This window comes from Camellia sinensis, chromosome 5, assembly GCF_055761805.1.
Source record: "Camellia sinensis isolate YWXY chromosome 5, ASM5576180v1, whole genome shotgun sequence".
NCBI lineage: Eukaryota > Viridiplantae > Streptophyta > Magnoliopsida > Ericales > Theaceae > Camellia > Camellia sinensis.
Genome location: NC_138965.1, coordinates 112,547,040 through 112,559,344, shown reverse-complemented (window position 1 = coordinate 112,559,344; position 12,305 = coordinate 112,547,040). Strand labels below are relative to the sequence as shown.

At 33.6% G+C, this 12,305-nt stretch overlaps 1 protein-coding gene across 1 annotated transcript; it reads left to right on the top strand.

Annotated features, from left to right (window-relative positions):
- The first annotated feature begins 271 nt into the window (after positions 1-271).
- LOC114304816 (Golgi SNAP receptor complex member 1-2) lies at positions 272-11,389 on the top strand. Its single transcript, XM_082869603.1, has 6 exons — positions 272-705; positions 3,861-4,060; positions 6,517-6,606; positions 6,687-6,758; positions 10,844-10,973; positions 11,056-11,389. Exons 1-6 carry the CDS (start codon positions 570-572, stop codon positions 11,151-11,153), a joined length of 726 nt encoding a protein of 241 aa, XP_082725729.1. The 5' UTR covers positions 272-569; the 3' UTR covers positions 11,154-11,389.
- Positions 11,390-12,305: the final 916 nt, after the last annotated feature.

Genomic DNA, 12,305 nt, shown 5'->3' with positions numbered 1-12,305 from the left:
GGCAGGTTTCGGGCCGCCCACGGGCCAATTTTACATTCCTACTAATGTGAATTTTAAAATATGAATGTTCATATCATTAAATTGCTAATCGTTCAAAAAATATTTATAAGGGTATCAAAATTGAATATAAGGGCATAAATGTCCAAGAAAATAGGGTAAATCAAGAAAATGGACTTTATGGAATAAAACTATACATATATGGGACTAAATGGGTTAAAAAATTCCTTCATGGACCTCTTGAGTTAAAACAATTCTAAATTGGACTTATCAATAAAAATCCCATAATATAATTTTATATTTTTTAAATTATAACTTAATTTTTTTTTTTGGCATAATTAAAATTTCATAAATTATAAATAGTGAATAAAAAACCATGTGTGTATTAGAATTTCCCTATATAAATTTTGCAGGGCAAAAGAGTGTTCGATTCCAACTGCAAGTAACAACCAAACTCTCCTCAACTAGTACATACACAGAGAGAGAGAGAGAGAGAGAGAGAGAGACAGAGCAATACAACACAGAAGGCGAAGGAGCAAAAACGGGTCGGGCCCAATCTCACCTGAGATCGAATGACGGATCCGACTATGGAGCTGTTGCAGGAGTCGGGTTGGGAGGAATTGAGGAAGGAGGCTCGCAAGATCGAGGGCGATCTCGACGTCAAGCTCTCTTCTTACGCCAAGCTCGGCTCTAGGTTCTCCCATGGAGGTTCCCTTCTCTCTCTCTCTTGCTACATATACATTCATATGTATCTATTTATGCATCTTTGATTCTCAGATCTTGCTCTGCCTTATGAATTCAGTTTGCAACCCTATAATTTGAATTGAAATTGCAATTTTCATTTGACATTGTTTTGATTGATTCTAGATCTTAGTGAATTGCGGATTCCGAATACCCGTGCTTATGAATTTGCAATTGGAATTGTTTTTGTTAATTATTGTGTGTCTTGCATTGTTTGTGAGCCAAATGTAATTGTGTTTTTTCTATGTAAATTGCATTTGTTTGATGTTTGACTTTTAAAGCATTATGTAGGGAACTAAAATGGGCAGTGAAATTGCCAATGGTTAATTGAAATCAAAATTACATGCCGACTAGTTGGAATTGTTGTGTGGTTTTTTGCGGTATTTGTTGTGAGGAAATGTACTACTAAAGGGAAATGATTGTGTGAGAAACTTTCACTTTGAATCAGCTGCAGCAAAATTGTAGAATTGGAAAAAGTTTATGCAAATTGGGAAATTTTTTATTGTTAAACTTGACATTTTTGCTTGAAATGGTGGAAACTATTCAAATCCCATTAATAAATTCATGGGTTACCAAGAGTTTATCCAAGAAAAAAATAAAATGGTACCAAGAAACCCTCAACCAAGTTTCCTACTTCCACTCAAAATGAACCTATTTTTATTTCTGTTTTTATAATTACAATGAGAAAAATTATAATTTAAATTGTAAAGTGATGGGTCATTTTTCACACCAAAAATAAATATTAAAAATCAAGAAGAAACTACTACTCCTTAGAATAGTGGTTAAGACCACGTATCGTTCCAACATGGACAAAGTGGCTAGGTGTACATTATTTCAGAATAATTCCTAAATTAATTCAACAAAGATTCATATGCTGATAACTAATTAAAAACTAACGATAAACAAAAGCAATATAATTGAGTTGAGATATGGAAGCGATAATCTTAAGGTTGTTGAATTCACCACCAATCTCCCAATTAGGGTTTATTGATTCACTGCATGAAAAATCACTATTATAATGATAATAATGTATTGTGGCTACAAGCCCCAATAACATCTTCAAGAATATTCATATATTCAAATCACGGGCATGAATCATCATTGGTTAGCACAAAGCGTCTATGCTAAACTTCAGTCATAGGCACGCCTTGTCTTCCTTGGGTATGACTTATTTTGACGATTTCAATATATGTGGAGAAATACCATTGTATAACTATGTATTTAAAATCACATAAATTAAATACATACGAATTTGAATAAAGAGCATGTTTGCACTGAAAATCTATAAATGTTATACAATCATCATTATAATAAATCAAATCCATGAAGAAAATACAAAACCCTAATTACTTGTTTGGGGTTTCATGAAATCCTAAGATGGAGAGTCTGGTCGCTCATGGTAGAGGAATCCAAAACTTCAGTTGAATCTCCATAAATAGCTCTTTGGATCTCCTTCACTTTCTTTTCTCTTGTGCCTCCTCAATACTTGAGGCCCCCAAAAAAATTTCCCTCAAAAGAAGCCACTAGTTTCCCCTTTATATGTGTTGAACACAACCCTAAAAATAGGAAAAATTTGGAGTAGGTTGTGCTCTAGCACGTAGCCTCAGTGATCGAGCACACGAACATAGAATCTATTTCTCTTTAGCAACTTAAGCGCTCAAGCACTCAGGCTCTGTGCTCAAGCACAAAAAGGGAGACATGTTCGCTCTTTTGAACTTTCTAAACTTCATTTCCTCGGCTTGATTTGGGCTTCAATTATATGTTTCATCAAGCTTTCAAAATCTCCAAATTAATAGCATTTTAGCATCATGAGCTTAAACACCTACAAAAAGTAAAAATGCATTAGATTACATCAAGTAACTAGATTTGAAGACTTAACAAATGTACTTTAAGGGGCTTAAATAAAAACATTCAAGCACTTATCATAACGTCACTCTCAAATTGGAATTGGTCAAATCAACAACATACAGAATGCTCTTCATAAGTAATATGCTTATTCCATAATAAGTAACTTATTGTTCTAAAATTGTAAGCTGTTAGAAAATGAGCCAAACAATATGTGCCAAGCTGAATAACGCTCCTCATGTGCGATGCCCTCATACACATGGCGAGACAAACAGACTTAACTAAGCAAGGTGCATAAACATGTAGAATGTAGTGTACAGAGTGTGCAAACAGCAATAGCAAGAGTTGAATGAAAAATTTCCTGGAACCAGAGTTTTGGTACCATGTTAAGTTACATAAACTCAACAATTTATATCATGCAGTTTAACAGCCATTTAAATTCATAGTATTTTATGGACAATTCATTATATATTGCTTATGCTTTATTCCTACTATATATTTGTTTTGTTGCTTTTGTTTATGCATACCTAGTCTTTTTCTTTTATGACATTTTCTTCGTACAAATTTTTAAAAAAGCATATATTATATGATGCACAATACGAAAAAAAAGAGTTAATATTGTATCACCAATTTGACTACCTAGAGTATTGTCAAATTGGTGACACAGAATGAAGTCCAAAATCTAATCTAAGAATAAGAGGTTTTGTATCTTGAATCTTTATATGCCAGTGCTCCAAAATGATGCTACCTTATTAGCACAAGACTCCTCCGCATTGTCCCCTTTTCTCACATCCTAAAAATCCATGGAACTCTGCTTTCCAAAGGGACTGGACAGAAGCTGGGGGGACAACTATCCAAAGAACTCACCCTTGCTCGGGCCAAACTCTTTCATCTGAACCAGTTATAATATGGCTCAGCCAAACCTTGTCATAAATAATGATATGAATTTGATAACAGTTCTAAATGTGAGCTCTGTTGTGCAAAGATGTAAGCATAACTTTCATTTTTCATCAACAGAAACTAAATTTATGTTTATGCTTCTTTTTATTCAACTCACAGGATCTCCTACTAGAGGATGGTTAGATTGTTGACTTGAAGATAAATTTTGGTTTCTGCATTTAACTTCAATTGAATTTATATATCAACTGCAGTTAATCATATTATTATGTAAATATAGAGTTTATGAGTTATTACTGGGTTTTACAGTCCCCAGGTTTGGATGCTGAATAGTTTCGCTCAAATGTTTGCCTGTCTGATGATCATATATGTGGGTCCAGGTTACGTGGATAGTGGGTCACCAACAACTGTTGGTTCCAGCAGGTCATGGAAGTCTATGGAAATGGAAATTCAATCATTGCTTGAGAAATTATTGGATATAAATGATGCTATGAGTCGATGTGCTGCATCTGCTACTCCTACTACTTCAGTTACCCAAAAGCTTGCAAGGCATAGAGACATACTTCATGAATTTACCCAGGTTTCCTTTATTCCACGTAGGAATTCTATGGAGTACTCTTTATGTGTTGTGTAGCTCATGTTGTGAAGCATGCCATTTATGCAGTTATCTATTTTGAACCTTCCGCGAAGATCTGTTTATTCCTAATATTGAATTGTCTCAGAATAAATTTCAATTTACATCTATTGGCCATAATGGGAGGCTCTACTGAAGCAATTAATGCTTTCGTAATCTACAGACTTTCATTCATTTCTTTGTCTCTGTTAACTAGGCAATGACCATTCCTTATGATTTATAGACTGCTTCGATAGCGGATTACTTGAGAGTCTCTTATTCTGGGATGGTATGGGCACCCCCTTTTATTATATCTCTTCAAGATTAGGAATTAGAGGCAATGTGCAAGTTCTTTGAACTGGGAAGATCTTGATGTAAACAGCAGCTGAGTTAGTTTAAAAATTTCACCTGTCTAAAGCCTGTATCATAGCAGTTGGGGAGGTTTTCTGGTTGACTTGCTTTTTACCATCTAGAGCTTGAAGTGAACAACAGTTATCTGAGCTCAGAGGGAAGCTTATTTGGCCCTCAAACGTGGCAATACATCTGTCTTACACCTACCAGTTCTGAGCTACACCTGCCAAAGTATTTTTCTGACTAAGCTGCTTCTGAGCAATATGGCCATTTGCTTTTATTAACATTTTGATCTGAGTTATCTTTTTTGAATAATTTTCTCTGATTAAGAAAAACAATGTGATGGCTTGTTTGAGTAGAGAATTGGATATAAAACTCAAGTTGATGGTATTCCTTTGGCTTGTTCTTCATTCTTGAGCTCAGCTCATAAATAAATGGTCCTAATTATTAATAGAATGCTTTGATAGCAGATTACTTGAGAATCTCTTATTCCTGGAAGGTGTGGGAACCTCTTCAAGATTGGGAATTGAAGGCAATGGCAATGGACAAGTTTTTTGAACTGGGTGGACCTTGACATAAATGGCAGCTGAGTTAGTTCAAAAGTTTCACACATTATGTTCCATCTTAGATCATGTAAGTCCAAAGCTTGCATCATAGCAGTTGGGGAGCTTACCATCTAGAGCTTGAAGTGAGCAGCAGTTATCTGAGCTCAGAGGAACTTATTTGGTCTTTCATCCCAGCACTACATCCATCTTAGCCCTAGGTGTTCCTAGCTACACCTGCAAAAGTATTTTTGAGATTACGCTGCTTCTGAGCAGTATAGTCATTTGCTTTCATGAACATTTTGCTCCCAGTTCTTTTCTTTAAGTAATTTCCTTCTATTAATAAGTAAAAAATGTGATGGCTTGTTAGAGTAGAGAATTGGACATGAAACACAAATTGAAAGAACATTACCCAGTGCTGGTCCTTGTTCATTGAGGGTTCTGGATTGGGTAAAAGACTGAAGACAAACTTAACTTTCGGTACTATTTTCACAATCCAATGCTCCTAAAATCTCGTGGTTTATAAAAATTGGTTGGTACATTTTCACAATCTTGATGTGGGTTGTAATTAGGTTTCCTAAAGACATTTGATATGAAAGTTCACATTTTCACATTTTCGCATTTTCTTTCCCCTCCCTAACACACATTAATGTGTACTAATTGGGCGTTGTTTATTTTTGTGGTGAAGTCTTGGTCTAGAAGTGTGTAAGTTATCTTTAGATTACGAGTTCAGCAAATAAGTAATAAAAAAATTTCTCCTCAGTGACACACTAAATACAAATGGTAATGTTGGGAAAATGATTAAAAATTGATTAGATATTAATCAATGGTAATGTTGAGTCTTACAATAAATGCAAGTGTATTGCTGAGCTATAAAAATAATTCTGATCTATGCTGTCATACTAACTAATCCGATGCATAGTACTTTTGTCTTTGGAGAGCATAAATCTTTTGTATTATATCTATTATTGATAATGTCCTAGTGGATTGGATGTGTTTAAGTTCCTCATTATTAAAATTTAACCTTCTTAAACAGCTGGAGAGTACTGATGTTTAGATGTGTAAACTAAATGTTGTGATGTTCTAGGATATCTCTTGGATTGAAAGATCATGTTTAATGGCTTTTGCTTCTGTAAAACAACATGGGAGATGGAAATATCATTCCTGCTTTAAAAGGCTAATTTTATATCTAGTCTGTGACACTTTATATTAATGTTCAAACCATCTTAGGTTCTTAAATTACAATTTTTTTCCCACTACATTAGTTATTTTTCAAAGATTATTTTGCACATCTTATTTATCTTTCAAGATTATATCTATTTATTGTTTTTTGAGTATTAGGACGCTAGTTCTATCTTGGTGCATTTTGTCAAACAGACTGTAAATTTTGCTTAGTAGACAACCCTATTGTGCTGCTTGTTTCCTAGACATGAACCTTCTATTACTACTGTAGTAGACACTGTATCGTCTTTGTTAAATATTTGATTTATGCCTTCTGGCCATTGACTGAGTGTCATGTGCTTCTTTTAGGAATTTAAACGAACAAAGGGAAACATTAACTCGATGAGAGAACATGCAGAGCTTCTCAGTTCTGTCAGAGAAGATATTAGTGAGTACAAGGTGAGAAAGATTGAAGTACTAACTTTTAATTCTTACGTCTACTTTCATTGTTTCATGAAGCTAAGCTCTACATAATGCAGGCATCTGGGAGTATGTCACCAAGAGTGCAGTTACTACGGGAGAGAGCTTCCATACATGGGAGCATAAGTCATGTAAGACTTCACGGATCCTTGATAGTAGTATAGTATGTCATATATATAATGTATTAAGATAGAACCAAGTTTGTTCTTCACTTGGTCTTCACATTCTTGAGTTCACAAAATATCCTTCTTTTTAAGATGAATTCAACAGAGTTAGTTAAAGGTCATAATTGTGATGTACTTTTCTGTTTGTCTCTCCTTATCCCTTTCCACTATCTTCTCTGATTTCTCTCTCTCCACCCAACTTGCACATCTACATGAGGTCTGATCATGTGCATCTTGTGTGCAGACGTAGTGTACTTTAACCAACAATATTCCCTCATATATTTGTTTAGAATATGTTCCGACTCCAACCCAATATACCATTATTAGTAGACTTACGTTATGATGCAACTTTTGTACATTTTCTAAGCTGCAACCAATGGATTCTTAAACCCCTTTTTATGTTTGTTATCATATAAAGCCTGCTATGTTTTGGTTCAGACAGGGTGCTTAATCAAACTTGAGTTTAGATTTGAGTTGGAACTTCCTGCCTAGCTCGAGAAATGTATAAAAAAAATTTGCGGCATTCACTGATATTTGGGTAAATGGAACTATCAATTGATATGTGCAGACCATCCATAATCAGCAAGCTTATTATCAATTTGAAAAGGTTTGGATTTGTACACTCACTGACATTTATTGCCATACCCCATGTCCAACCTGACATATGTTGTTTCAGTAATGTTATATATATATATGTGTGTGTGTGTGTGTGTATAATATATGTATATTTATCATAAAATGAAGGCCTTGGTACACTTGGAAACTAAGCAATTCTAATTTATGTTACTTGTATAAAATGGAGAACGGACATATCTATAAATGAGCTGAAGGTCAGCGGCGCTTTAATTTGTGAGTCGAAGTTCAGTTACTTTTTCTGTTGAAAAAAATGCGTAAAAAATAAAATAAAATTTCATATTAATAGTAAACTGTAAATGGTCTTAAAAATGCAGGGAGAAATTCTAGGAAATGATCTACAGGAAGGTAGGGAACCTTTTTCCTTGGTCCTTGAAAGCCACCCACACTAATCAAAAGTTAGTATTATTCTTGTGGTTCTTGTAAGTAGCCGTACTGATTAAATAAACAGAGGGCTGGATTTTAGAATTAATTTATTGATCAATTATGACCTTCAATTTTATAATTTTCTAAATTTTACTCTTAATTAGAAGTATTTTTTCCTGCATTTATTTTTGTTTGGGGGTTGCTTATAAATACAAGGCCTGATCTACTATAAACTGGCTTCGTTTCTGAAGATTATTGAAATTATTTCTCTCTGTCTCTCTCTCTCTCTCATGCGCGCACACACACACACACACACTACTCCATTCTCTTCTGTTTTACTCTTTCTTCGAAGTTCTATCTATTCTTGCTGTAGTTGTTGTCTGCTATCTACTCTTTCTTCTCATGATCATGATCTTCATCAAGCATTGTTTTATTTAAGAAGTTGCTTAAAATCCTGATTTTCATAGTTGTTTTCTGCTATGAGGAAAATATTTTTTAGGGTTAAATTCATTTTACCCCTTGTGGCTTGAGGCTGGAGCACTTTACCCCCCTATAGTTCAAATATGGTCAGAAAACTTTTATGTAATTTTGGACTAAAGTGTCAACCATTAGTTTTTCCATCAAAACTAATGGAAGGTGTATCACACACATCATTTTTTAGAATAGGTTTGGTTTTCTAAAAAAATAAAGTGAAATTAACACAACAAAAAGACAATTTTACTTGCATTTACCTCAAACCTTAAATTAGATTAATATGTTAATTAAAATAAAATAAAATATAATATAATCAAGGATTGATTTAAAATAAAATTAAATAAAATTTAAAATAAATAATACTTAAGAATTGATCTAAAATATAATTAAATTAAAATTAGATTAATGTGTTAGGAATTACAATAAATAATTAAGAATTTAGGATTAATTGTGATCTAAAATATAATTAGATTAAAAAGTTAGGAATTACAATAAATAACTAAGAATTTAGGATTAATTGTGATCTAAAATATAATTAAATAAAAATTAGAATAAAAGTTAAGAATTACAATAAATAATTAAGAATTTATGATTAATTGTGATTTAATTGGATTAATATCATAAAATACGTGTATGAGATAGGAGAGAAAAAGAAAATAACAAAAAAGGTATAGGGCTTGAGAGTATTATAGTCATTTAATATCTATAGTTAACGATGTTAATGGTTGCACTTTGGTCAAAAACCACATGAGGGCTTTGTGACTATATTTGAACCGTAAGGGGTAAAGTGCTCTAGCCGCAAACCATAGGGGGTAAAATGAATTTTGTCCTATTTTTTATTCTATCTTTTTGACATACAAAAAGCAAGCAATCGGGCATAAAGTGCAAATTCTTTAATTTTTGGTTTGATCATATTGTGATTGCATTGCCAAAAATCAGTGAGATGTCTGCAGCGAGAGTGTGAGACCTGTTTGATTAACCTGCACTTGCAGCAATTTGGTCTTTGTATTTTGTTTCACGGAGAAAACTTAATGCACGTATGCATATTGAATAAATTTAAGGAAAGCCTTAACTCTGGTGTTACAAATTTTTCTTTGAGATAATTTGTTGTTGCTTAACAAAATGTTTGAAATCTCTGCAAAATAACAATTTTAGATTACTCGAGTTCAACTGTCAGTCTGTAACCATAATATCATGCCTGGAAAAATTGCTCGGATAGAGAGTTTACCACACTTTTTCGCTGGCCATCTAGAGATGGTTTTGGAAATAACAATTTATTTCAGAGGGAGGAATGTACAAAAATAGAGGTTACAAAGAATGGGGTCTATGTCCTGCAAATCTGGATTAATATCTGAGAGTCAGTCTGGAGAAAGGTCAATTCTGGCTAGCCAGCAGGTAGAGAAACATAGAATTGAATTTTTTTTCTCGCACCACAGTTTCTTAAATTGTCTGTTGTAGATTCTTCGAGGTCCTTCAAAGCTTGTTCTTGAACATAATAAAATCAAATAAATTGCATTTTTTATTTGTTCACTGTAACTCTACCTTCTCTTAGGTGTAGTGTACTCATCTCTCATTTGCTTTCTTTATACTCCAGGTTGTACTGTGCTAATTTTGTTCACCTTATTCTTGCTTAATAGCTTTGGTATGTAGTATATAAACCTATTCATTTCTAATTAAAATTTCCCAATTCGTTAATCTGTAGGATTTGGTTGCATTGCTTATGTCTGGTTGTTCCTTCTGTCGTCGAAGTAGTCAGTAGAAAACTACAATAAAAATTTTCTACATTTAAGTCACCAGTTGATACTTCCTGAAAACCACCCTTACCCTGCTTCCATTAGTGGACAAGTATATAAAGAAATTCAAGTTTACAAAGTAAAACCAATCCGTCAATAGCTTGCTTTTGAATATGCAATTGCAAGATTTATGAAATTTTATGCTGGACAATTTTCTTTGGGAGAGCCAGTTTCTCTTTTTGTTTCATATGAATTGAATTTCAAGAAAGCCAAACTCTTTTAACTGGTCCCTTCCAAGGATGCGGCTATGTGAAAGGAAACTCCTGGTTTCCAACGATGCCTAAATGGCTGTGATTATCTGCAGTGAAAGGTTGAAGAAAATGCAAGAGTGATCAATACAATACACTCTTTTATCAAATATCAATACATCATGGTACCATTGCATAGTATGATGTTATATTATCATGTTTTAAGCCTTGTTCAGTAATGAATGGCTGGAGTTTCTTTAGTTTTTGTTGATATTCTCATTGTCCTTGTTGGAATTTAAGCAAAATTGAAAAATGAAAAAGAAGAGAGCAAAAAAGACCAAAAGAAAAAAAGCTTGAATGTCCAATTGCTCTCTGGAGTTTTCTTTGGAGGGCGGCTTGCTTGTTGAAATTTAAGCAACCTAGAAAAATAAAAAAGAAGAGAGCAAAAAAAGCTTGAATTTTCAGTTGCTCTCTGAAGTTCTCTTTAGAATGGGCTTCGATTATTTACTAACTTCTTGAATATAAAATCTTTTGTAATCTTTGCAAGACGATTCTTTGATCTAATTCACGACATTGTTTTTGGTTAAAAATTATGCAGATAGATGATGTTATCAGTCAGGCTCAATCAACAAGGGCAGCCTTAGGGTCACAAAGAGCTTTCTTTGGCAACGTTGAGGGTAAAGTGAAGCTGCTAAGCGACAAGTTTCCTATCATTCGTGGTCTACTCGGTACTTTCTTGGAACTCATCTATCGTACCCAATTTGCTCCTTTCAATTTTCTCTTCACTTATCTTGTTGCTGATCTTTTCAGGTTCCATTAGAAGAAAGAAATCAAGAGACACTCTCATCCTATCTGCCGTCATTGCAGCTTGTACATTGTTTCTTATTATCTATTGGCTTTCAAAATAACTTAATATGTTGTTTATAGTTATTTAAAAAAAATAAAATAAAATAAAATCAGAAAGACTTCTTGTCAAGAACAAATCAAAATCCGCTGTTTAAAATCTCGCTGTACCTTTTTCATGGTGCCATTACTCGACAAACTTCATTCTGCTTCTGATGCAGTTTTTGTCTTCCAAACTTAGTATTGACAATTTGATATTGCATAGTGAAATTGAGGCTAGAAAAATGTTTCACCTGTAAAATGGCGCGCCTAATTGAAATTATGATGCATACATGTGATTTCATATGGTATTGTTTTCTTTGCTATGATGTCACTTGTTATAGCTCCATTCATGTCTTCACCTTCTTGTGGTCCATGGAGCTTGGCTGTGAGCTTAACTTAGAGCTGGTCCAACATTGTTTCCATCATGATTTGCAACATGCTAGTACTTGTTTGTTTCTGTTTTTTTTTTTTGGCCCTTTATGTTTTGGTTCTTGGGTTTGTGGAGAGAAAAGAAAACAAAAGGAAAAATACATTTTCTCCAAACTTAACCTTACAGAAACGCAACTAGACAATAAATTTTCCTGACCTGGCGTTTGCGGCATGTTATTAGTGTAGAATGAAATAGATATTTTTCTCGTGATCTTTATGCTGTGTTTGGTTGGGGGGTTTGGAGAGAGATTTGGAAAGGGAAAGGGAAAAGGTGTGTGAAACTAGATGAAATATAGGCATGTTTTATTCACATTTCACTTACCTTTTCCGTTTCCCTTTCCAAATCTCTCTTCAAATCCTCCAACCAAACACAGCATTAGGCTCGTCAAAAAAGGAAGGAAAATAACTGGTAGACGGATAGGAAAGCCTAATTATTTTCCATACTTTTGGTTATGGGAGAAAATGGAGAGCTAAGAACAAAATTCCCTAGTTTTCTGTCTAATGGCACCATTTTTTATGCCAAAAATGAATGAAATGTTAGCAAAGGCTATATGCAATACGAAATTAAATCTCAAAGAAAGAGGAGATAAAATATGGATCTTGTTAATTAATAATTAGCTTTACTCGCTTCCACTGCTATGGAGAATGTTGAACGAAAGTATACATAAATGTAATTTTTTTTAGTTTTGACTTTTCAAAAATGATTTTAAAAATTTTTAATTCGTATTTTTATATTTTTAATAATT